At 36.1% G+C, this 27615-nt stretch overlaps 2 protein-coding genes across 2 annotated transcripts; one reads left to right on the top strand and one right to left on the bottom strand.

The window, feature by feature from the left end:
- Nucleotides 1–1318: 1318 nt before the first annotated feature.
- On the top strand, nucleotides 1319–18185 carry LOC104608288 (ras-related protein RABB1c). The gene is made up of 6 exons (XM_010274229.3): nucleotides 1319–1654; nucleotides 4317–4456; nucleotides 16548–16630; nucleotides 17236–17440; nucleotides 17567–17635; nucleotides 17793–18185. The coding sequence occupies exons 1-6, from the start codon at nucleotides 1609–1611 to the stop codon at nucleotides 17883–17885; spliced, it is 636 nt and encodes a 211-aa protein (XP_010272531.1). The 5' UTR covers nucleotides 1319–1608; the 3' UTR covers nucleotides 17886–18185.
- Nucleotides 18186–20635: 2450 nt separating this feature from the next.
- Nucleotides 20636–21452, bottom strand: LOC104608287 (uncharacterized). Its single transcript, XM_010274228.3, has one exon. The coding sequence runs from the start codon at nucleotides 21141–21143 to the stop codon at nucleotides 20901–20903; it is 243 nt and encodes an 80-aa protein (XP_010272530.1). The 5' UTR covers nucleotides 21144–21452; the 3' UTR covers nucleotides 20636–20900.
- Nucleotides 21453–27615: the final 6163 nt, after the last annotated feature.

The raw sequence follows: 27615 nt of genomic DNA, 5'->3' as shown, positions 1-27615 counted from the left end.
ATTAATGTTATTAACTAGTAATTTTTAATTATTTTAATATTTTTATAGTCATTAATTATTTTTTTAATTTTAATCATTTCATTTATTAATTAGTAATTATTAATTTGTTATTTTTTATTTGTATTGTTTCAATATTATTTTGAAGTTGAAAATTATTTTTTATGAGATAATGCAAATTGAACTCAACATTTACAAAGAGTATGTTCTAGGGGTAAAATAGTAAAATCAGTAAATTTCAGATGGTAAAGGGTTGATCCAAAACAAACAAACTTATGGATTCAGACCCTCTAAAAAGTAGAAAAGCATCTATGCCTCTTTTCAAATTTCAGACACTTTTAATATCTTTTTAACTTTTCAGATCTGAATTTTCAGATTTATCAAACGCCACCTGAGACTTTGTTAAGGTTCAAACGAGAGCACTCCAAGCATCCTAATCGTATGGTCTAGCATTCAGTATCTGTAGCTGAAGTCACAAAAATGCGATAGCCTACAAACTAGATTAGTTCTCCCAAATGATTATGGTCCTTGCGGATGATTCTAGCAATGGCTCCATTTTTGGTTATCTCATTAGAAGTTGTATCCCAATTTAAAAGTAATTTACTTGTCTAAAAAAAGGGAAAAATTTACTTTAGTACCTTGAACTTTGGGGGTAGTGTCAAGTTAGTATTCAAACTTTTAAATGTGTTATTGCATTACTTAAACTTTCAAAAAGTGTTAAGTTGCCCTCTGCCATTAATTGATCATTATCTTTTGAAAATGTCAAAACTACCCTTCAAAAGAAGACATTGTTCATTGTCTTCTACCTTGAGATTAAACCATTTGAGGTGTTTAAGATTCTAAGCTAATTAAGTCATTGTCTTCTACCTTTAGATCTGAAACACATTATTCTCTAATTATTTTTTTACTTTCAAATATTGTTTCCCTCTATCATATTTCATATTTTTTCTCTAATTTTCTTTGAATATAACCGGTTCAATCTCAAGGTAGAAGACAATAAACCATGTCTTCTTTTAAAGAATAGTTTTGATATTTTCAACAAATAACTGATGGTCGGGACTAACTTGATACTTTTTAAAAGTTTAAATATTACAGTGGCACGTTTGAAAATTCGAATATTAACTTACACTACCCCTAAAAAAGTTAAAAGTATTTTCTTGTGGTTCTAGGTCCTTGTGTGCCGGGTCACGGGTGGGATATCTACATATCTTTACCCGATCCTCTTGACGCATGTGCTAGAAAACTGGGTTAGCACGTGACTCAACTCCATTCCTAATTCCTACTTCTCAGTTATCTTGGTTTTCTTCACGGTTGGAACAATGACAGCGAGGATAGGCTTATGAATCCAACGCACACATCTCTCCCTCTTGAATAAAGCTTTCATGAAACCGCTCTTCTGATTTCAATCAACTTGTTTATGTAGCAACAATAATAATAATAATCATAATAATTAACTCTTCTTTATTTCTGTCTATCACCTTTTCTTTATTCTTACTTTTTTCAAACAAATTAATCATCTCAGTCTTGTTTTTTCTATTCTTCCTCTTTCGCCGTTGAAATAAACCTTCTTCAAGATCTTCCCCCGTCTCTCTCTCAGTAGAATTGTCAAAGATGTCGTACGCGTATCTCTTCAAATATATAGTCATCGGAGACACCGGTAATTTACTCTGATCAACCCATCCCGATATTTTTCTTATAAATTTATTTGAATCACGATCTTTAATCGTTTCATTTTCTGTATTGGTTGCTAGTCATGTATTAGATTTGGACATGGGACACTGTTTAGGAATATGGGCATTTTTTCTAAATGAAATTTTCAATGAGTTTCGTCGTCTCAAATTCTACCAACACTATATTCGTACTCTGTGCATGCTTATGTTCAATTTGGACATGGATCACATATTTATGAATTTGGAGTTTATCTGATTCAAAAGTTCCTGATAGGTTTAACTGTGTTTTAATTGATGATGGATGTCTGTGTAGTCAAATTAGGCTGTTTTAATCACGGAATGCATGTATGATCAATTCATGATTGAGGATCCATGTCCCAAATATAGAGATCTGCTGAGTTCAGTATTGCATGTAGACCTACCCATATCTACAATTGAACGTTTAGTGGTTTATTGTGTACGCTTTTATTGCTATCTGTTTATTTTCCGTCAGTGTTGTTAAACATTTGAACTCAGCGATAAAATCTTCCATGTTTTGTTCTTAATTTTCTATTCCATTGTTGAATAATCTTGGATCCTCCACCGGCAATCAGCGATCATATTGGTGTTTTCTGATTTATTCAAATTTGATTCCACAAAAACCCACTTTTATTTTTCTTGTTTAGTGGTAATACTTTGCTGCCAGACCCACATATTGGAGATGTGAAAATGTAACAACAAATAAAAACATTTGCCTTCTCTGATAGTCTCAGAGTCCAGCACTTCTCAAAAAGCCTTTCAGTACCAGCATACCAGCAACTGAGGTCTAAAGAGAACATCAATCCAGAAATCTGAAGGTCATTATTTGCTGGAAAAATACTTAAATGACTTTATCTCATACTCTCCGAAGACTCCACCAACTTCATATCTTCAGGTTCCTATAAAAACACTCATCAAACTTCAGTTCAATAGCTCCTTGTGTCAGAAGGGAGCACTCTTGCATGACAAGCTTTGTCCTCTAACCACTGTTTCACTGAGTCCATCAAGATGCCTATGAACTTGTCTCTTTTTAAGATCCAATTGGCTACTCTAGCCCTGACAATATTAACAGTAATATATGAAGGCTGGACCATATAAGAGAAAATTTGAACATCTATTCTCCCAAATGCTCCAAAGAATACTATCTCTGTTGCTTTGCACAATACATCCTCTCCTAGTGCAAGGTGATAGAAGACTATCTCCAAATAGGGTTGGGTTATTCATAGAGAGTTGTGCCACCATTAGCTAAAGAGAGGCGATTAACTGGCATAGTGGCATCACACTTTTCTTCCACAAGATGCAAATATGAAAACATGATTTTCAAGGTTTTCATCTATGCTGGAAAATCTCAGATGTTTAACCCTTCATATGCACTGCTACCCAACATATGGCTTTAATTTTGGATATATGGGGCTTGGCTAAATAGCTTCTACCAGAGACATGGAGGACTAAGAACACTACCATGGAGAACCTTAAAGAAAGAGGAGAGAGAACAAGCAGTTAGGACTAAGAGGTCATCATGGGTGTTAAGATCAACTGATTTTGAGAAGACCAATGAGGATAATTGCAACAAAGATATCTTGATTTGTACATACTGGAAGGGTTTTCCTTTTCTCTGAAACTTGCCTCATGCATAACAGGTGATGAGGAAAATGTGGGTCCTTTTTGGACCAATAATCATAGCACCATATTGAAGATTCTTAGCTGTTAAGACTTGTATAATGAAATTCAACTAGCAAACCTGTGTCCATATATGTGGAGAGATGCTATGGTTAATCCATACCCTCCACCAGAGGAGGACCCTTTTAACATGCGTTTTCCTGACTATCCCATGTCTACCCATGCCCAACTTTGTATAGGAGATTTCCAAGTGATTTTAACAATCTATGTTTTAGTTCTCTTATTTAGAAATACCAGCAAAAAGGATTGCAATTTTTAAACTTAAATCCAAAAACAGAAATGAGAGTGGTTTATCTTGGACACGTGGAATATTTTCAGGATGATCTAATGTTAAAATGTCAGAAAAAGGATGAGAAGTTTAGCCTGAAAGTCTTTGGTGCATACTGCATATCCAACATAAACCGCTCTTATTGTTGTTTCTGAATTAAAATTTTAAGAATCCAACCCCCTTTTGCTGGTATTTTTAAATTAAAGCTCTTCTTCTTGTCGTTCTTCTTGTTCTTGGCAAAACTTCAAAACAAGGTTGGGTACACAGCTGATATGAACTGCTGAATTCCTAGGCCCACACTTCGCCAATTTCAGTCATTCTCCTATCCGGTGGACAGTCTAGATTGGCCACAGCACCCTCCACATGTCAGAAATAGGTTGGGCTGTGTAGAGAAGCTCCCTACTTTACCTGTTTAGAAAACCTTTTTCCTTTTGACTTATGCATATCATCTTTGTTGTTTAAATTAATTTTAAAAATAGACAGTGGTCGTATCTGTTATTATCTATGTCATTTAGTTAATCTCTCAGGTCTTGCACTTACTTTTTATGCATGTGTTCTTGTACTATCTACCTGGGCGTTATCTTTTGCTGTCTTCTTTACATGTTGTTAAATTAGATTTAAGAAGAAAGGGAAGAGTAATGCAATTTATATAGTTCTTTTTTTCTCTCAATTTTGTTTTACAGGAGTTGGGAAATCATGTCTTCTTCTACAGTTCACAGATAAGCGGTTCCAACCAGTGCATGACTTAACAATTGGCGTTGAATTCGGTGCCAGAATGATCACTATTGATAACAAGCCAATAAAGTTGCAAATATGGGACACGGTTTGTTTTATTTCTCTCTTTCTTGTGGTTCTTCATATCACAAAAGCTGGTTGCAAAATAAGATGTTGAGATCACTTTGTTTGTGATAGTTCAATGCTTCTCTACAATTGGTTTTGAGTTTTGCCATTCTGATAGAAACCTTTCTTTCTGTAACTTTCATAATCTCTAGATATACTATATTCTAGTTATAGTTTATATTGTTGCATAATTGTCTATGATATCCCACCAAAGTGTATCAGCAGAATAAATCCTGTTTTCATAATTACATCAACTTGATCTCTGAACTAATAATCCATACTTAATTTGCTTGGATTCCCAATTACCCATGTTTATCATTTCACTTGATGTGTAGAGGCTTCTATTTGTTATGGCATGGTCCCTGATCTGTTTTAATTGCTCATTCTCTGTTGGCAAAAGTGTGATCTGCATAAACTCTTATTATTTCCAATAAATTCGTGAAATACTTAGCAAGTTGACATGCAAAAGTTTGTCTTGCTTAACTAAAGGGCCATCATGATTTAATGAAGTTTAAAGCACTTATTGATGCCTTTCTTTTGTCTATGCATGTAACCTAATCTCATTCATCACCACTCTCAATTAAGTGTTGAGCCTTCTCCTAGTCTCCTATGTTAGACAATGTATGCCCTTAGCTCTAATCAGCATGATGTACATTATGACATTTATTGTAAATGAATAAAGTACATATTTGATTCATGTTATTATGGCGTGTTTCTGTGTAATACCCTTAAGCTAGACACATATGAGACTCGTGTTAGTTTAGAATCTTTACAGCCGTTGGATAGATCTAGAGAGATTTATCCTGCCAAGGCCGACACTGATGTACCACCAAGTTAGTTGGGGTGGCTTGTCTCAGCTGCCAGGGTGAGACCTAAGGTACATGTAATGTGGGTTTTCTTGAAACCCTGAATTGAACCAAAATTCCAGTATTGCCCTGGACCTTAGAAATAAATAGGCAAAACTGGAATGTTACACCTGACCCCTAGACTCGATTATGATACTGCACTAGGTGTCGGATTGGGCTGTCTTTGATATGCCAATTAGTGAGATCCTTAAAGGGGTCAAAACCTGGGTATGTTGGGACAATTCGAGAATTCATCTGAGTGGGTGATCATAGTGTCATGATCAACCCTTTTGTCGGACAAAGTGAATGATCAGGGATGCACTCTCTCTGATAGAAACCTAAACTACCGGCAATTGATTTCAACCATTGAAATTTGTTTTTGCAAAACATATTTATATAGAGATATAATATATATATATATATATATATATTATGGTTTCAAAATGTTTGCAAAAGGTTTTAATTTCCGGGATCCATGTGAGTAGAGAGTGTAGCATTGCACCTTGCAGCCGAAGGAGAGGTCATCTCTTGCTGGGCAGTGTTTGATCATTATGGGCTGAGAGGTTAAGTGTAAGACCATTGAGGATTATACCTGATGGGCTAATCTAACATCTGCCCGCAGTCCTTGGGCCTTCATAAGATGGCTAGACCCAAGGACCGTTTAGTGTAAATGTTGGGCCCATTAAGAGCCCATAGTAATGGACTCAGGGGTTCACTGCATTCAACAGTGAATTCGGTCAGGCCTTGTAATAGAGGCTAGGCTGAACCCATGTGGCTGATGTGTAGATCAATGATAGGGTCCCATGCCATACAAAGAGAGCCAAACTAGCCAGCATTAAATAGGAAGTGAGCCTGAAAGCTTAATGGGCCTAAAAGCCCATTTTGAACTGGGTTAATTAGATTATTTAAATAGGGGCGGATCTGGGATTTGGATCAGTAGATAAGATAAGGGATTATCCTTATCCACTTAAAGAGTCCAAATCCAAATAAAGATTTCGATCAAAGGAACTCCTGATTTGATTAGGAAGGCTGATCTTTATCTACAGATAAGATAAGGGATTGTCCTTATCACTTAAAGAGTCCAGATCCAAATAAAAGATTTGGATCAGGAAACTCCTAATGAGATTAGGAAATTGTCTCTTTAAGGCTATAAATAAGAGAGCAAGGCGAACCTCCAAAGACACATTCGCTGAATACAGAGAGAAGACAACACAGTTAGACTGCTCTTGCCTTCTGCTCTTGCTGCCCTACCCTTTTCGATCTCCAGTTCTTGGATTGGATCAAGATTTGATCTTGATATTGTTTCTTTCCAGAAGAAACAATTTAGAAGTTGTGCTCACTGTCCCATTCGATTCTTGCTGAAGAATCACTAGTTCTTGGTGAAGAACTACCTGCTGATCCTACCTCATCCTAAGTTGTGTCATCTTCAGTGGAGAGAGGATTTGGTACACTCTTTGGGCGTGAACACCTATGTTGGGAGGAGCATTCTTGTGTGGATTCCGTATCAGGTGTATCCTTCCCTTAATTTGGTTTCAGATTTGGTCTGGTTTGGTTACAAGAACGAACCTTGAAAATGCAGTTTTCTAAACTGGGAATAAGATTCTCGAATGGGAGTAAAGAAATTTTTGAAATTTCGCCCAACCTTCCTGCAGGGTTCAGCCATCCATATGATGGATCTCCCATCCCTTCATCCTAGACATCTGCTGCTTCTACCATTGATATGTTTCCCCGATACTCTTACCATTAACTTAAAATTTTACAGACTTTCCTTTTCATTTTTTTCCTAGCCAATTATAAACCTCTATGAGGTAACTGTCATTTAGCATGAAATTATTAGCATTGTGCTAGACCTTCTACTGGTATATTTGTTGCTTGGTAACATGGATGATTGATCTAATGAAGGGTACCTTTTTTTTTATCAGCCTAATGAAAGGTACTTCTGCATTTGAGCTTTTGATAAAAATGGAAAAAATTGTGTCAAAGTGATTCCTTGCACATCAGCATAAAAAAGAAACATCCATGAAAAGAATAGAAATTTAAAGTAGACGTATGTGAAATATAAATAAGTTCTGATGTGCATTGTTTCAATTCTATCTTTGTATTTTATTTTATTCATTGATTTCAGTTTCTTGTCTCAAGATGATTGGTTCTTTAGAGTGAAAGGAGACTCCCTTACAAGTGGATCTCTTACAAGGATGAGGATTATGTAAGGTACCTAATTGCTATATGTGGGGGGTAAATCTCAGTGGTATACTAATAATCTAATAAACATGATGCATTGCAATGCTTGACAATCTGGTTTATCATCTCCTTTTCTGTCTTGTGTGACCAATCCATTCTGTATTTTCTTCAACCATCATTCATATAGCTCAACTTTGTCATATAAAATTCATCAAGTGGTGGTCCCAGCAGATATTTTAAGAGAAGACTCAACAAGCTAACTCTTGGGCTGTTTATTCCATTTGTTGATTTGAATCATGATCCTTGAATGGTCAGTTGATTCATTGATTCAAATTGGGACAATATGACAAGGCAGTTGATGGAGGACCAGTTCAGTTCTAGTCCTTAGAGAATGTTGAATGGTCTTATTATCAGAGTTTTATGGCTGTCAATGGTTCTAATGGCTTCTTGAAGGAATAAGAGAAAGAAGAGAGAAAATACCTGGAATCACTCACAGGGTGCCTATAATCACTCTAGGGCATGGGAGTCGCTCTCCATAACTAGCATAAGCTGAAGAAAACTCAATATAATTCATTGCCTTTGTGTAAAACTCAATATAATTCATTTATAGACTCTAAACTTATAATAATCCTAGGAGTCAAACTGTTAGACTCGTTATAGTCTTAGGAGTCAAACTGTTAGACTCAATAATCTGAGTAGAGCTCAAACTAATTTGTCATATTCTATTTCAATTCAAAGAAGACTCCTACTTATGCAATGACTGAAATTTTGAACATAACAAACTATAACTAGACATATTAAACCCTATATTGCAAAAGTGACAAAAATACCCCTATTGTCCAAAAATGCAGTACACAAAATATCATAAAATTCCAATTTTGACTCTTCAGCTCCTGCATCATTCTCCCCCGGTTCAAAAAAGCTTGTCCTCGAGTTTTGAAGAACTTGAGGATGAAAAGTTGATATGCCCCCCAATTACAAAAGGAGTAGGACTTTCCACAGCTACGTGCTTGGATTGTAGAGTAGAGGCCACACACAGAACTAGAAAAGGATCTTGAAAGAAATGTATTTCTGAAACACTGCCCTCCATAACCATCTTTGTTAAATCATCAATAACATTAGTTTCTTGAATACTGAATTCATCAACCATCGATTGTGATGAATCTTCCCCTCGCTTATAGAAACTCTCAACTGCAACATTTGGAACATTTCCTTCAACCTCTAGCTTAGAATCACCATCTGTATGTGTTCTGCTATCCTTAGTTCTTCAACAAACTCTAGGACTCCTTCCATTTTGATGTTGGTCGAACTTGTTCTATGTCAGGTTGTAATTCTTGAATTAGTTCTGGTTGAACTTGATAGGTAAAGTCACTTATTAGGATCTACTACAATCAGCACATTTGTATCTTGCACCCGAATCTCTTTAACATGTTTTTTTTTTTTTAACAGCTAAAAGACTTCTATTAATAACAGAGAAATATTGAAATACAATAATTATAGGTTGCAGAATGCATTAACCCAATCTGCAAACACTACAAAACATTTACAGTTCTGCCCAGTACAAGGTAGATCTATTTGCCCCCTGTTTTGCTAGGGTGTCCGCCAACCCATTTGCAGTCCTTTTGACCCAACCAAACTGAGAGTTGAACCTCTTTGCAATTATGTCAATTTCTCTGTATATAAATTTGAGCTTCCAAGGTGCTGATGTGATGTTTTTAGCCCAAGAAATGACCAGCAGTGAGTCTCCTTCTATTTCTAAATCTGTTGTACCAATCTGCTCAGCCATCTTTAAACCTTGAAGTAGAGCCAAAGATTCAGCCTATATTGAGTCACCAATACCTATTGGTCCTGAGAAGAGTGCCACAACTTCACCTAGATGATTTCTAATCACACCCCCTATACTTGCCCTTCCCGGGTTACCAAAAGAACTCCCATAAAAGTTTAGTTTTAGTTTGTTCAGTGCAGGTGGCTTCCACTATGCTCTCACAACTTGTTTGGATACATCTGTTTGTGCTACTTAAGTCTAGCTTCTTAGAATCTCATTCGTGGAGAAGTTTTTAAATAGTTCCATGGTCATCGCCCAATGTGCAGTTCTGATTTTTATGGTTTCAATGACTTCCTCCTTTGATTTACTTTTTTCAGAGAAGAGTCTTTGGTTTCTTTCCTCCCATATAGTCCATACCGCAGCAGCTCTTGCTGCTTTCCATAAGCACTTTCCTCTTTTCTTCTGTTGCCTCAAGAATGATGGGCTGAATAGACTTACCACATCTTGTGGGGAAGCCCATCTGCATCCAAAGAGAGAACAAACAATTTCCCAAATACAAGAAACAAAAGAGCAAGATAAGAGTAAGTGGGGTAGGGTTTCACCACAATCCTTACAGAGGACTCACACATGAGGAGAGAGGCATTTGTTTGGCCTTCTTTTCTGTAGCACATCACAAGTGTTTACCTTCCCTAGAAACACTTCCCAACAGAAGGCTTGTACTTTATGAGGGATCGGTTTACACCAGATTTCTCTCACTGGAAAGTTCACCCCCAAAGGATCAGAATGAGTGAGCAAACTGAAGAAAGAGGAACAAGAAAATAAACCATCAGGAGTTGGGGACCAGACTCTACTATCAACTGTAGTTTGATTTAAATAGACCTTCTCAAGGGTTGATAGCAAAAGCAATAGAGACTCACATTCATTTTCCCTTAGCCCCCTTCTAAAGCCAAAGTCCCAAGAGATACCCAAGTCTAAAAATATGCCAACCCTAGCAACAGGTTTGTTTTTAAGGTTTGATAAAGAGTAGTGGTCCGAAAATTTAACCTTAAAAGGCAAATCCCCAACCTAAAGGTCTTCCCAGAATAAAACTTTATTGCCACACCCAACATCGAAACGGATAAATTGAAGAAAGGTTGGTAGTACCTCAAAGATTGCCTTCCAGGGGGAATTCAGAGCTGCATTGGAAGCTAGTTTTGCATTCCAGCCATTTTCTGCTTCACCATGAATGCTCTTAATGACCCTGTGCCACAACCTATCTTCTTTACAAGGGAATCTCCACAGCCATTTCCCTAGGAGGGCCTTATTTTTCTGTAAGATGTTCCCAATACCTAGGCCACCTTGCTCCTTAGGTTTACAGACTTGCTCCCACTTCACTAAATGATCCCTCTTTTCATCACCAGGTTCCTACAAAAAATCCCTCATTATCTTCTCCAACTTCCTTGCTATTTTCACCGGGATCTTAAAGGTGGAGAGGAAATAGGTGGGCAAGTTTGCTAGGGTGGATTTTATCAAGGTGATTCTTCCCCCCAAGGAAATATAATTTCTCTTCCACATTGCCAACTTCTTTGTGAATCTCTCTAAAATTAGCTTCCCAAAAGCTTTTAGTTTTCGGGTTTCCCCCAAGGGCATACCTACGTATTCTAAAGGCCAGATTTTCACTTCACAGCCTAGCAAATTTGCCATGGCTTGGATGTCCCCCTCCCTTATGTTTATTCCAGCTATACAGCTTTTTCCCCAATTTACTTTTAGTTTGGAGACCTGTTGAACTTGTCTACCAAATTTTTCAGATTCCTCAAACTGGATTCATCACAACTCTCATAGAAAATGACTGTATCATCTGCAAATTGCAAGCGAGACACCATCACTTCTGAACTACCAATCCTCTAGCGTTTAAACTGATTTTCTTAGTCAGCCTTGATGATTTGTCTACTCAGAACCTCAGCCACAAAAGTAAATAAAAATGGGGATAAGGGATCACCCTATCTTAGTCCTCTTTTAGTCAGGAAGAAGTCCTTTGCTACCCCATTTAAGAGGATAGAGAAGTGTGTCGAGCTAATACATTCTTTGATTCACAATCTCCATCTTTCACCCAAACCCATCTTTTCCATGAGATTCAACAAGAAGGACCAATCCACCATATCATAAGCTTTTTCTAAGTCCAATTTACAAATCGAACCTTTGCCACCTTGTTTTTTCTTAGCTGCCACACATTCATTTGCCACTAAGATTTGATCCACTATTTGTCTCCCTTCTACAAAAGCTCCTTGGTTTTGAGAAATAACAAAGGGCAAGACTGTCTTCAACCAACCAGCCAGAACTTTAGCAATGATTTTGTACATGCTACCCACAATACTTATCGGTCTGTAATCCTTGGGGGTTTTGGCCTCTTTCTTTTTTGGCACTAGAGCAATAAAGGTTGCATTTTCTCCTGGAGAGAATTTCCCTTTTTGATAGAACTCAACAAAGACATCCATTAAATCATCTTTCAAGATTTCCCAACAATCTTGATAGAAAGCCATTGAAAAACCATCCTGAGCCAGAGCTTTAGATCTATCCATCGAGAAAATTGCTTCATGGACCTCCTCTACACTGAAGGCTCTTTCTAAGAGAAAAGCTTTGGTTTCTTGACCATTGACCTCAAGCTGATCATGAGTGTTGGAAACTCCAGCAATTTCTGTTTTTTCTTGGACTGCACCCTCTTGATTTTTAATATCTACAAATTCTTTAGCCGTAAATTCTTCTTTAGCTTCATCCTCAACTTCATCTCTAGGATAGGCATCAGCATGCAAGGAATCATCTACTTTCTTTTCAACTTTGTACCTTATTCCCATTGACTTCAAGTTCTTTGTTGTAACATGCTGCTTCTTCTCTTGCTTGAAATTAGTCAACTCCATATATAGATCATAATGGAAGTCCAATTGGGTGTATTTTTCTTGCAAACACCTCTTCATTTTTGTCCATGTACTAGTAGGATCATCACCTCTATTTTTTAGTCGTTGCTCAAGAGTTCTCCACCATACTTTAGTAGCATGACCCATCAATTTCATGCGTTCAAATCTAATCCTTTGTTTGTCAAACATATCATGCCAATAAAAATATTCTTCTAATTCAGAAGCCCAATCAAAGAATACTTGCAGATCATCATCTCCTTTGAAATCTGGTATTTCCCTTTCTCCTCTAACATGTTTGAAAACCTTACTCCCGTAGTAAACATTTTTAGATCTGTTTTCTTCCACCATCTTCTCAAATAAGTCAACCAAAGACCCTTCATATGGTTTAGAAACCCAATCATCATTGATTCTAGACCTGTAAGATTGTTTAGAAGATACCCTAGGCCTATAGAATCGATCACTTTGTGAGAACATAGTGAATAAACCATTAGCTCTAATATCAACTGATGTAGGACTAGTTCAGTTCTAGTCCTTAGAGAATGTTGAATGGTCTTCTTGATCAGAGTTTTATGGCTGTCAATGGCTGTAATGGCTTCTTGAAGGAATAAGAGAGAAAATAGGGAGAGAAAGAAGAGAGAAAATACCTGGAATCACTCACAGGGTGCCTAGAATCACTCACCATAGCTAGCATAAGCTGAAGAAAAGTCAATATAATTCATTGCCTTTGTGTAAAACGTCCATACATATTATAGACTCTAAACTTGTAATAATCCTAGGAGTCAAACTGTTAGACTCATAATAGTCTTAGGAGTCAAACTGTTAGACTCAATAATCTGACTCAAACTAAGTTGTCATATATTTCAATTCAAAGAAGACTCAATAATTTTAATCCTACTTATGCAATGACTCTGAAATTTTAAACATAAAAAACTATAACTAGACAAATTAAACCCTATCAATGGACTCGACAGAAAATTGTACAAGTGACAAAAATACCCCTATTGTCCAAAAATACAGAAATACACAAAATATCATAAAATTCCAATTTTGACTCTTCAGCTCTTGCATCAGCAGTACTATGTCTGTTAGTGTTTGGAGTTTATATTAACTGTTCAACCTGATGACTTCAAAAAGTGGAAAAATCTGAAACACATTTAATTCTGTGCAACTTGTTTAAAATTCTTCTGAAGAATCTAATTTCTGCATGTCTGCAATATAACTGGGTATCATCAATTGGTTATTAAGGAAAATGATGATTATAATGTGTGATGCAAAAAGAAATTTACTCAGGAAAACCCAATTGATGGAAAATAAATTAAATGTCAGATTTCTTTGAGAGAAATGAGCTGATTTTTTTAAAGAAGAATGAACTGTGTTTGAGAGGAACAAGCTGTATTGATTTCCATCTCTTCCATCTTCATATTCTCTTGCACTTGTTGTAAACCAGTAGACTCCTAGTAATAGTGGCTAGGGGTGCTCAACCGAACCAGTTAACTGTCGGTTCGGTTCATCGGTTTTTTCAGTTTTTTTATATTTATAGAATATATTATAAAAATATACAAATATATAATAAAAACTAGAAATATACAAAATATTATATCTTAAATAATAAATAATATATATTATATATTATAAATATGTATTTATATATATAATGCATATTTTGTTAATTTATAATATATAGAAAATATAATATATATATATATATAAATATATATAATATACATATAATATATAGAAATATATGTATACCGATCGGTTCAGTTAATTTTCAGTTCAGTCTTGTCAGTTTGGTTCGGTTGTTCAGTTTTTCTTGCTCACCACTAAGTGGCCATACCATGGTTTTTCTCTTCCCTGCTTGGTTTAATGTTGTAATTTTGTACTTTTTTCGAATTAATAAAGTTTTCATATTGATCCTAAAAGAAATGCCAGCTGTAGTTGTTTTTTAATTGTCTGTTGTGCTTTTAAATAAAGAGATGTTTGAGAAATTTAGGCCCTCTTTGGTTCACAGGAATAGGGGTTTGGAATGGGAATCGGAATGGGCTATTCCGGTTCCAACTGTTTGGTTGGGTGGAATTGGAAAATAAAGTTTTCATATTGATCCTAAAAGAAATGCCAGCTGTAGTTGTTTGTTGTGCTTGTAAATAAAGAGATGTTTGAGAAATTTAGGCCCCGTTTTGTTCGCAGGAATAGGGGTCTGGAATCGGAATCAGAATGGGCTATTCCGATTCCTACTGTTTGGTTGGGCAGAATTGGAATCCCATTCCCATTCCTGCTGGAATGGCATTCCCCCATTCGAGGGAATGGCCATTCCCTGCCCCTCCCTTGGGAATGAAATCTCATTCCTGCTGATTCCAATTCCCATTCCCATTCCAGTCTGAACCAAACAGACTATGGGAATAGATGCCATTCCGATTCCGATTCTGGCTGTGAACCAAACGGACCCTTAATTTTATTTTAATGGAAGGGTGCAAAGTGCATATGTTTCCAATGCACGAATAATGGCGAATTACAAAAAACAGATCGTCTTCACATAAACTAGGAATGTTGAGAAATAATAGACTTCAATCTATGGATTTGGTCCTGAATGCACCAACATCATGTGCAATGTGATAGAATTTCTTTCTATTTTTAGGGAAAATGGTATCAAAAAGGCCATTACCCAATGTTGGTCCAATCTATCTGGGGTCTGGGGAGGGAGATTGGATGTGGACCTAATATTTGCCTTTTTTTTTTCTTTTACTTTTTTTGTGTAAAGTGGCTGCTTTCAGATCCTAATCCATGTTCTAACACTAGTCAGCCCGAAATTTTACCAGTACACCGAGCAATGTCCCCTTAAGGACAAATGGAATTGCAGGTGTTTAAAGATGATGGATTTGTTGATTTTAACCACTATTTCCAGACTTTGAACAAATATGGCCTCTTCTTTTTAATTTTTATTTTCTCCTAGTTGATACTTTGGATTTTTTTTTCCGTTTCTTGTTTCCTTCTATTATGACCAATGCTCTGGAAACCAGAACAAGTCCGAAATCTGGTTTAATGGGAACAGTTCAGTTTTTGGCAGTTTTAAGGTTTAATTACTTGGTTAAACTGGGAAAAACTCTTACCAGGCCTTGTTTTTGTTTTGGATAGTCACTGATACTAGGCCTTTTTCCTGCTCCATTGTCTAGTCTGGTTTTCACTACGTTGTTTATGACTTCAGCTGATGTAATGGAGTGATACAGGATCAACCCAATGGCCTGACCAGCTGATAATGATCAATCTCTTTGGTGAGTCACCCACAGGAAACATGGGTTCACATCCCTTGCAGTTTCTTACTTTGATAGTAATTTGTATACCAAGCCCAAGTTACATGGATGTACCTAGAAAATAGCAAGCTTTCTAATAATAATCAACTAATTGGCTGTGGTGCCAAAAGTTTTTATTCTAATTCTTTTTCCTCTTAGAAGAAAAAAAAAGGCTAGGTCATCTGTTTGGACTCAACAATTATGGGTGTTATTTTTTTATATGAAGCAGCTGAAGTGGAAGGGCCAGAGAGATCGACATTATGTGCTACTTCCACCCTTCACTTTCCTGGTTTCAGTCAGAGGGAGCCTCCTTTTATAGCACCTTTTCTTTTTTTGTTTTAAGGGAAGAAAGAATTGCTTCCATCCACATGGTTAAAGATCAATACATGGTTGGATATGTGGCTGAAATGAAAAATAGAAATGATCACATGGTTAAAATAATGGTTATGTATCAGATGAACAGTTTGGATTGGAAATTAAAGGCTTTCAAGTGGAACAATAACTTTAAAGTAATTAGTCAAAGGCTGTTACATTTAAACAGAAGGCATTTTTTACTTAAATGACTCTCATAAACGATAGGCTAATTGCAATGTTTGTAGCTTAAATACTTTATTTTGGTCTTAGAATTAGAATATCTCCAGGTTTATTTTGAATTTTGATTAGTGAAGGAAAGGAATTAGTGGCTTGGAGGATTTCTGTAACAAGGAGGATTCTTAGTAATTAATTGACATTGAGAAGTATAACTCTCTTTTTAAAACATTAATTTGTAAAGCTGGAACTTGGTCAAGTATCTATGCATAGAATGAACTCTAATAACTTGATTGTAAGTATTGCAACATTGTTGCTTGATATAATCATGGGAACCTGGCTGCAACTTACACTCTTGCAGAAGTTCTCCATTTTAATTTGGAAATTTGATGTGGTTAATAATTGCAGTATTCCATACTTGAGTATTCACCCTTTATTCATTAATTTTAATTACAAAATGCAATTGTATTTATTAGAATTGTATAAAACCCTGGTATAATAATTCTGAAGTTAAGTTAGTTATTGTCCACCAACGTTATAATTTTATAATGCTGAAGTTACCATTGGAATATATCAGGCTGGTCAAGAATCATTCAGATCGATCACAAGGTCTTACTACAGGGGGGCTGCAGGTGCTCTGCTAGTCTATGATATCACCAGGTACTACTTTTTGAATTGTGAAACTATGTGACAAGGACATCCATGTTTGGAACAATATGTGACTTGAATGGAGACATAGAAGCAACAGATTGTATTATATTTATTTTATCAGCCAAACTTTTATTGATTAGTCCTCAATATTAAATTACAAATAGCAATCTGATTTTGCATCTACTGCAATCAATGTCACATAACAAACTTGAGGCAACCCAATAATATTAGCACACATTAGCAAGCAACCTAAAGCAGTCTTTTGGTATTTTCAATTGAGAATAAAGGGAAGTGATTTGGGTTGCTAACTTCAGGCATTTTGTGCATGTCCTGTGACATTGGTTGCAGCGTTTCGAAATCTATACTAAAAGGAGTCGGGGATACTTTTTAAGTTAAAAAATTGTTAGTTCCACAGGCTGCAGAGTTGTTTTATAAGTGGATTGCGATATGAATAAAAAGGTCTTTCTCTCTTTCTCCAACACACACATAGATAGGACTTTAGAAAAATCAAATAGGCAATATGTGGGTTTCTACGTAATCTTAGTATTAGTCCTTTAAAGGCTGTATGTTGTTGGTTATACCCTTGTATTTCATTTATTGTTTCCATTTTTTAGGAGAGAAACTTTTAATCATTTGGCTAGCTGGCTTGAAGATGCAAGACAGCATGCAAATGCAAACATGACAATTATGCTTATTGGCAACAAGTGTGATCTTGCTCACAGAAGGGCAGTGAGCACAGAAGAAGGCGAACAGTTTGCCAAGGAGAATGGGTTGATATTCATGGAGGCTTCTGCAAAAACTGCACAGAATGTTGAGGAGGTAATAAACCTTTCTACTTCTATGAGAGCTATTAGAAGCTTCTTTCTTTCAACAGTTACTGTATAAGCTTTGGTTACCAATATCTGTTTTCCTTTTTATATAAAGATGATTTGTAATTTTATGTAGGCATTCATAAGCACAGCTGCAACTATCTATAAGAAGATTCAGGAAGGGGTCTTTGATGTGTCGAATGAGGTTAACTTTCTTTTTCCCTTTGGAGTAACTTACGTCTTGTAGAAGATGTGATACTGGCTTTCCTTCGATGTATCAAATGACTTGTAATTATTCTTGCAATTTCTTGGAGGAGAATGAACCTTCTGATACTTGCTGTCCTTGTCTTTTTTTGCTGCAGTCATATGGAATAAAAGTCGGATATGGAGGAATACCAGGGCCATCAGGAGGCAGGGACGGGTCCGCTTCTCAAGCAGGGGGTTGTTGCAGTTAAAATTTGTGAACCCACTTATCAAGTCAAACCCCTTCTACTAGTTTTATAGTGACAGTATATCTTCTGGTTGCGTGGACTAGTTGTTCTACTATAGGGATCTAGGCATTGATTTCTGAAATATGGTTAACGTTAAATATCTGTACAATTCCCTTTTTTTTCCTGTTGATTGATTACTTGATTGCTTGTAAATTTGAGTTTCATTCAGTCAAATTGTATCTACATGTCAAGGAAACTTACTTCACTGCTCCCCCCCCCCCCTCCAGTTCAATTTAACCAGAACTTTAATACACTTTAATACTACATGCTCCTGTAGTATGCTGATAAGTAAGTTGGTTCCAGATTCTGACCTACCCTCAAACCTTGACCATGACCTAATCAATGACCGATGGCTAGATGGAAGAAACATCCTTAGATATCGCCATATCGGCATTGATTGGTATGCTGCAACATGTATCATGGTATGCTCTGGATGCTTATGGATACTATGGAAAGATCTGGTTACGTTTGGATGTTTTCACAAATCCCACAAATACAATATAGACTGAATCTAAGATTGAAATAATTGTCAATAAGGTATAAATTGCACAAGAAATACATGTTTTAATTTAATGGTTTATATGAAAGAATACACTGCAATCAAAACCACGAAAAGCTAAGGCATGAGCTGCCTCATTTCCGAAGCGACTAACAAAGTTCACAGACAGATCATTGTAATTAAAAAGATATCATTTATAATAAAAGAAAAGGAGTCCTTGGGCCAATCCTTCACATTTCCTAGTTGATAATTTCATCTCTAGATTTTTTCTTTTTCTTTTAACAATGCCATCGCCCGCAATGAGAACAGACCCCATACAAAAGTAATTGCCGAATTGGCAGTAGGATATTCCAGGCAATGCCATATTTTATTTCTGGGTGCAGTCAAATCAATATTAATGAGAACTCTGAAGTTTTAATTCTAAGCAATGTTATAAGTACATTTGGAGTAGGTGTCAGCTTGGAATTGATGCTAATTCATGACAGGTATGGGTGTATAGAGTGTGGGTTTTAACCTTTTAAATGTTTATTGTTCTGCAGTAGAAATCAGAAATCTGTATTGGGCCTGTTTATACTTCTCCCTATTTTATTTCTCGGTGCATCAAATCAATATTAATGCACAATTCATCAGAACTCCAAAGTTGCACCCCCAACTTTTAATCTCTATTCCCTACCAATAAAGAAAAAAGAATTGGCAGTAAGACATCCTTTTGTGGTGTGGATTGTGGACAGAGAATCGACCTAATTCATCTTTTCATGCATTAAAAAGTGCTTAATTTGCTTTGACCATTTTCCAGAATATCTGGCCAGCATTTGAAACAAGTCTTATGGTTTCTCTTCTCTTTTTCTTGAAACGCTTAGGCTGCGTTTAGAAATGATGCAAATAAGTGTGAATGCAAATATACAAATTGTAAATCGATTCATATAAATTGCAAACTTGAGTTAGTTTTGCACCGACAAATTTATCTTCTTACCAAACAGACTTTGAGCTGTAATGGATACTAACGCGAATTTCAATAAAACATGTGCTTTTTTTTATAAAAAATGAATGCAAAGTTACTTCTTTTTTATTGATATACTTTTGGGAAAATGATAGTTTAACCCAGAGTCAGAATCTTTAGGCCTAAAGTACAGTAGGGGTGGGTGCCAGCTTAGAATTGATGTCAATTCACAGGCGGGAATTGATGGATAGAGTGGGGGTTTTTGACCTTTTGAACATTTATAACTCTACAATGGAAATTAGAAATCTGCATTGAGCCTGTCCGTATTTCTTTATATACGTTTTATTATCAATGTAAATATGCATTGACCTGTCATTTGTCAATGTATAAATGTAATGTTGTCAAAAAGTGAATCAGAGTACAAACACAGCCTTAAGGGAGTTGATAGCAATGATGAATCAGCGGATGGCAATTAGAAGATAGCCATGATGAATCAGTGAATGGCAACTAGAACTAGAAGGAAGTTCAGAGAAGTACCCCCACCGTAGCATTCCCTGACAAGGCCTTTTAGGTCCTAATCCCGACTTCTGAGATACAATGGCGGAGCCCCTCACCCCAAGTACTCTTCGTCCATAGATAGAATGTAGAGATAAGGCTGAATTTCTAGTGCAACATTCTAAGGGCAAAATAAATGCTCTCATAGTACTATTAGTACTAGATGTATGTATGTATGACCTATGAAAGTTGTGCATGCCAAATGAATGTCATTTTTTTGGCAGCAAATGAAAGATGGCATAGCGTGATTCATAGTAGCTCCAACCTCCATGCCTAGGATTCATTTCTGTGGATAATGAAGTATCAAGCATCATCCATGGTTGAGGTGATGGGGGACAAAAATACGGCTATTTTCTGCTCCCTACACCAATAGAAACGCGCCTTGGTTTATCTACTTAAAAGCTTGGCACCTAAAATCTACATCAGTGACCCACATTGACTTGGAAAGGAGCCTTCTTCCCCAGAGGCACTTTTGAATCACAATTAACGAAACTCCCTTTCCCAAATTCCCCATTCCCAAATGTAGAGAGACTTGTCAGAAGATTCCTGGGTTTAATCTTCTCTGGAAGTTTATAAATGAGCCGACTAGCGAGGAAAAAAAATCGTGATTGTAAACTGTAGGGTGTAGAGACGAGTGGAAGAAAGATTTTAGATTTCTTCTTCGACGGTTTTTTTTTTAATCGTTGGAAAGGTAAATTGTTTACTGCTTTCTTGGCTTCTGAGAAAGCTTAATTCCTTGTATTTAACATGTTTCAGAATCCGGAATGGAAAATTAATAACCCTAGAAAATGGCAGGTCCATTCCACTACATATGATAAAATCAAGGGTATGCAGAAAATAACCCTAGAAATCTCATATTCTAATAACAAAAGCTAGCATGTCAAAGAAATTCCAACAGTCTTCACGCATTCTCAGAATCCATCCAAATAGGGGAAAAATCATGACGCTAATAAGAATAATAAGAAAAAGAAGACAAGGAGAAACCCTAGAGTGGCACGGGAGGGGCTCCATAGCCCAAGAATGGTCTTCCCGAGGGAGAGAATACGGCGCCATTGGTCCTTCCAACTCCAACGCTTCCTGGATAAATGTAGTCATCGTGCAACGTATTCTTCAACTTCTGAAATCCATGCTTGAACACTCCAAACCCGAAGATCAGCCCGATCAATATCACCACCAAGATCAAACACGTACACAGTCTGCACATCTTACCCCCGCAACAACAACACATCTTTCTCCTTCTCTCTCTTCGGATCTCGATTTCCTCCTCTGTCTCGGTGAATCAAAAAATGAAAACGAGTTCCCCTCCTGGGCAATGAATATGAATTACGAATGGGCTCTCTCCTTCAGAGGCTTCAGATTAGATATTTTAACATAGTAGGAGGAGGAGATGGGCAGATCTGAGAGACTTGGTGAGTTTGGTGGATTGGGTTGAAGTAGAACTGTACAAGTGTATAACCAACCGCTTGTCGTGGTTTTCAAATTTCAATCTATAGTCTCTACTTTTCTGTAAACGACAAGCAAATAGTGACGTTTCATCACCTTGCTTATAAAAGGAAAGCTATTCCAACATCCAGCTCTTTATTTTTATACGGAATCATCTTGACAACGTGGAAATCCAAACGATAGAACTATTCTGTTGAACTTTATTCGGAGAAATTACAATAGCCCTAAAAAAATTGACCAGGAATGCTGAAAGCATGGGAGTTTTGATTCTCCGTGGCGCGCGTGGCAATTGGGATAACAAGTAACGATGTGCGGTGTGAGATCATGTTGGTAGAGGATTGAAACATGTTTTATTGACAGGTGATCTGGATTGCGCTGGTGGTATGAATGGATACATGTCTTGGCCTTGGCTCCAACAGTGTGCCAAGTGGCATTGCAGTTGCACATTGGAAACATCTCCCTTGTCATTTTCATGGAAAGATGTTCCTGTGCAATGGTGATTTGGGAATTGTTGGGAGTATTTGGTTGGCAGCAGATCTGAGTTCTTATCCAACTAGAGTCCGGATCTGCATCTGCTTCTCACTTTGTGCGCCCCACACCGACCTCACAACATGTTCTGGCCACATATTGGGAATATCTCCCATCCTTGAAGTTATTATTCATGGGAAGATGTTCCTAATATAGGGTGGGATGTTGTTGTGAGGCATGCTATGAGGAGCAAATCCCAATTCATCCAACATGTAACATCTACAATTGAAAATTCTTATGCGGTTGGAGTCTAAGAGCATCAACAAGCAAAAGAAACAAAACAACAAAACTAATTCATGACATAACCAAGGAGTAGACACTCCAACAACATTAGCAAGCAAAAGCGAAAAAAAAAATTTACTGGGAATATTTGAATGTGTTTTGAACTCTGATGAGGGACAATTTGGCCCGTCAAATGATGTGATGACACATGGAGTGACAGAATGATGTGGTGACACCTCAGCCACCTCGGTGACTTCAGTGATCCCAGTCACCTCATGCACCTCAAGTCACCCAGATAGGCTGATGCTTGAGTAGCTCAACTATATACATCGATCTGTCGAGGTGCCGCATAACCCCTATCTAGAAGCAAGCTAGCTGCCTCCGATATCCTCGAGATCACGGCACCACATCAGCGGAGTTCATCTTCTCCCCGCCCGATTCGGACGGACCTGGATAAGCCTTATCAGCTTATGTGGAATCCATCTTCGGGTGCGAAACCAACTCCGGATCAGACGAGCCAATGATCTTAGACACGTATCATGAGGCCTACGGCAACTCACCTATATAAAGGCCTTGATTCTAGTCTCACAAGGTACACGTGACTCAGCTCTCTGAATTCTCTTGCAATCTAACTTTCGGCTCTCTCAAAACCTCCAAATCTCTTAACTTAAGCATCAGAGTGCCCACACCGGGTAAAGCACCCCGGACACTTTGACATACTTGTCTTGCAGCTCGATTAGGCAACCTCACTAGCCTGATGTCCAAGCTGTCCTCCACCAGGAAGCACCAAATTGCGCTACATCAAACTCCATCCCAACTTAGCAAGGAAATTTGCATCAATTGGTTGCACCTTCACGCTCCAACTCCTACACATGAGCTCAGAAATTCCTTCTTTGAGATTACGGATGGTAAATGGATGAATTGAGTTGGGTGTGGGTTGAGTAACAATCCACCCATATTGACCCTCTGACCCACTATCCATCCATATTTATTGATCTTAGTAGGTCATAGCCCACCCTAACCTTGACCCAGACCCACCCATATGACCCACCCTGACCCACTTATATGACTCATCCTGATCCAACCTATGAGAAAACATAAAATATAAAAATTGAAATGATAAAACTAAAAATCTATATATATAGAAAAATAAAATTGATAAAAAGTTTAAAAATTATTTTTCAAATAAAAATAAAAATGCAAAAAATACTAAAAATGATAAATATAATACATGTAAAACATAAAAAAAATTATAGAGAAAAATAATTACAAAGTTAAATAAAAGTATCATTTCACATAAAAATAGAAAATTGTAGAAAATATAGAAAAATGCAGAAACTGCAAAAAAAAATACAAAAAAAAATGAAATTTTCAGATTTAGAAAAATATAAAAAATGAAAAAAAAAGAAATTTTCGTAAATCATAACAAATTATAAAAACAACGAAAGTTATAAAAAACACAGATTACAAATAAAGAACAAAAAAATTACAAGAAAATGTGTAAATTGCAAAAAAACTACAGAAATCATTAAAACACTAAAATTATAGAAAAACATAAGAACGCAAGAAAATAGAAAAAATATAAAATGTGCAAGAAAATCAAAGAAAAATGGTAAACTAAAAGTTTGGATGCGTCTGTGCAAGGTTCAAAATTTCGCAACGTATCGGATTGTATCGGCCGATACTTATCGCTTCGATACAAGTCCGATACACAGAACACATAGAAATTATCTATAGTGTTCATTTTCGTATGTATCGGTCTGTATCGGATTGTTTCAGGTCTGTATAGGCCGATACGGTTCCAAAATTTAAATTTGAATTAATGCATAATTCAAATTTCATTTTGTTAATTACTCTCGTACTTAATGCATAATTTTAAATTTGAATTTCAATTACTCCCGTACTTAACTGCAAAAAATACAAAAAAAAAATGAAATTTTCAGATTTAGAAAAATATAAAAAATGAAAAAAAAAAAGAAATTTCCGTAAATCATAACAAATTATAAAAACAACAAAAGTTATAAAAAACACAGATTACAAATAAAGAACAAAAAAATTACAAGAAAATGTGTAAATTGCAAAAAAACTACAGAAATCATTAAAACACTAAAATTATAGAAAAACATAAGAATGCAAGAAAATAGAAAAAATATAAAATGTGCAAGAAAATCAAAGAAAAATGGTAAACTAAAAGTTTGGATGCGTCTGTGCAAGGTTCAAAATTTCGCAACGCATCGGACTGTATCGGCCGATACTTATCGCTTTGATACAAGTCCGATACACAGAACACATAGAAATTATCTATAGTGTTCATTTTCGTATGTATCGGTCTGTATCGGATTGTTTCAGGTCTGTATAGGCCGATACAGTTCCAAAATTTGAATTTGAATTAATGCATAATTCAAATTTCATTTTGTTAATTACTCCCGTACTTAATGCATAATTTTAAATTTGAATTTCAATTACTCCCGTACTTAACTGCAAAAAATACAAAAAAAAATGAAATTTTCAGATTTAGAAAAATATAAAAAATGAAAAAAAAAGAAATTTCCGTAAATCATAACAAATTATAAAAACAACAAAAGTTATAAAAAACACAGATTACAAAAAAGAACAAAAAAATTACAAGAAAATGTGTAAATTGCAAAAGAACTACAGAAATTATTAAAACACTAAAATTATATAAAAACATAAGAATGCAAGAAAATAGAAAAAATATAAAATGTGCAAGAAATTCAAAGAAAAATGGTAAACTAAAAGTTTGGATGCGTCTGTGCAAGGTTCAAAATTTCGCAACGTATCGGATTGTATCGGCCGATACTTATCACTTCGATACAAGTCCGATACACAGAACACATAGAAATTATCTATAGTGTTCATTTTCGTATGTATCGGTCTGTATCGGATTGTTTCAGGTCTGTATAGGCCGATACGGTTCCAAAATTTGAATTTGAATTAATGCATAATTCAAATTTCATTTTGTTAATTACTCCCGTACTTAATGCATAATTTTAAATTTGAATTTCAATTACTCCCGTACTTAACTGCAAAAAATACAAAAAAAATGAAATTTTCAGATTTAGAAAAATATAAAAAATGAAAAAAAAAAGAAATTTCCGTAAATCATAACAAATTATAAAAACAACAAAAGTTATAAAAAACACAGATTACAAATAAAGAACAAAAAAATTACAAGAAAATGTGTAAATTGCAAAAAAACTACAGAAATTATTAAAACACTAAAATTATATAAAAACATAAGAATGCAAGAAAATAGAAAAAATATAAAATGTGCAAGAAATTCAAAGAAAAATGGTAAACTAAAAGTTTGGATGCGTCTGTGCAAGGTTCAAAATTTCGCAACGTATCGGATTGTATCGGCCGATACTTATCGCTTCGATACAAGTCCGATACACAGAACACATAGAAATTATCTATAGTGTTCATTTTCGTATGTATCGGATTGTTTCAGGTCTGTATAGGCCGATACGGTTCCAAAATTTGAATTTGAATTAATGCATAATTCAAATTTCATTTTGTTAATTACTCTCATACTTAATGCATAATTTTAAATTTGAATTTCAATTTTAGCACCTAATTGGAATTCTCTTTTCATTAATTTCGTCAATTAATAACCCTCTTTCTCATTAAATTCGTTTTGTTAGTATAAAACTACAAAATTAGCAATACCAAGATTCAAACCTTAGCCATTACGCTTTAACAATTAAAGGTTCACTACTAAGCCACGCCCATTTGCTTGTTATATGTTTATGCATTTTTTTTAAGTAAAATTTCTCTTTTTCTTAGTGTATGCTTATCAATAAATGTTAGAATTAATTATTAAAATTTACGTATTAGTAAATATAAAGATAAATTATTGATTATTTTAAAACTAATGTATATCAATATACATTTTAGTTTTTTTTCACATTTTAGTTATTCCATCATTTGTCAATAGTTACTAATTCCCGATATCTCGAATTTTATATAAACCATTAAATTACAGCTTTTTACTTTTAAATAACTTATTTACAATCATATAAAACTTGTAGCTATCGCTATTAATATATTTTTTAGAATTTATTTAAACATTTAACATATTTATGGGCATCTTAATTTTTCATCTGTACCTATATGTATCCAAAGTGTAACCCAATGTGTCTCTCCAAATTATTTTTTCAATACAACTTACGTTTCCATACTTTAAACCTTGTGTCCGTGAGCTCTAGAGGCATACATTACTAGAACCTCATCGTTAAAACGGTAAGTTGCTACAGTCGATCAGATCTCTAGAGAAAAACTTGGATGCAGGGCTCCAACCCATACAATACCAGAGCCTCATCGTTATCCATAAAAAACAAAATTCTCGAAATAGAAAAAGAAAGAACACAGGCAGAAGAAGAATAGATGCGGCAATTGGTTTGTCGGCATCTGAAAGGGCGGAAGAAATAAGAGAGGCGAAAGAAGTAACAAAGGTGGAAGAAGAAGAAGAATAGAGGCAGCAACCGATTTGTCGGCATTTGAGGGGTGGAAGAAAGAACAGAGATGGCAACCGACGAGCTCCATCAGTCAGAGACTCAGAGGTGGAAAGATCTATTGGTGGCGATGGGCATTGTTTAATCGGCCTTCCAATATTGGCAAGAAAATGGCATTGAAGCTTCTCTCTAATGGCAGAACGGAGAAACCCTAACAGGCAAGTTGACGATGGCAACTGGCGGAAGAGAAAGACTTCATTCGATGGTTTTGAGGAGACTGGGATCTCCGCTCCACAACGTCCTACAACACATCTCTGTCGTGTATTGGGAACATCTCCCGATGATAGTACTAGAATCGATGATGCCATCATCAGGAGATGTTTTCAATACACGGTGGGGATGTGTTGTGGGATGTTGTGGAGTGGAGATGTGAACTCGGCTTTGAATCTTTTGACACTTTCCTTGACCCAACTGACCCTGACCCTCTATGACCAACCCATTGGGACCCTCGACCCAACCCCGCCCTGACCCCTAAAGGATCATTCGACCCATGTTGACCCGCCATCTAAATGGGGGCCATATGATGTTTTCAATAGATGTCCTTCCAGCATTTGTTGTTATTCTTCTCGTCAAGGGGCCCATATGGTTGAGCATGAAGGAAATTTTATACAAGACTTTTGATCAAGAAGGCTACATATTTTGGGTTTGGGTTCATGTTGTTAAAAACTTGGTTATTCCATCCTCTCCAAATCTGCCGGTTGAGGTAGCAGAATAAAGTCAAGTTCTGGTGGTTATATGTTGTCAAGTTATGCTTCATCCAGTATTTGAAGTTGATATCCATGTTTGTTGTAAGGGTATTGATGGTGCACGATCTGAATGCTCCTAGCTGGAGGGCAGCCCGGATGTCTGTCCACTTAATTGGCCAGTCGAACTGCAAGAAAAGAATACTTAGAGGACATAGGGTGGCTTACCCAGTGTGGGTGCTCTGATGCTTAAGTCCGTAACGCGAGTTGAAGGCTTGTAAGCTAGAAG

The sequence above is a fragment of the Nelumbo nucifera genome, chromosome 1, assembly GCF_055504915.1.
Source record: "Nelumbo nucifera cultivar China Antique chromosome 1, China Antique-T2T, whole genome shotgun sequence".
Classification (NCBI taxonomy): Eukaryota; Viridiplantae; Streptophyta; class Magnoliopsida; order Proteales; family Nelumbonaceae; genus Nelumbo; species Nelumbo nucifera.
The sequence above is the reverse complement of the archived record's forward strand: the minus strand, read 5'-3'. Positions and strand labels throughout refer to the sequence as shown.

Bases quoted from the DNA above. Each gene is read 5' to 3' on its own strand.
- LOC104608287 (XM_010274228.3), bottom strand. From the start codon at position 21,143: ATGTGTTGTTGTTGCGGGGGTAAGATGTGCAGACTGTGTACGTGTTTG.
- LOC104608288 (XM_010274229.3), top strand. From the start codon at position 1,609: ATGTCGTACGCGTATCTCTTCAAATATATAGTCATCGGAGACACCG. The intron at 1,655-4,316 runs GTAATTTACTCT...TTTGTTTTACAG, and splicing joins TATAGTCATCGGAGACACCG to GAGTTGGGAAATCATGTCTT. The intron at 4,457-16,547 runs GTTTGTTTTATT...GGAATATATCAG, and splicing joins AGTTGCAAATATGGGACACG to GCTGGTCAAGAATCATTCAG.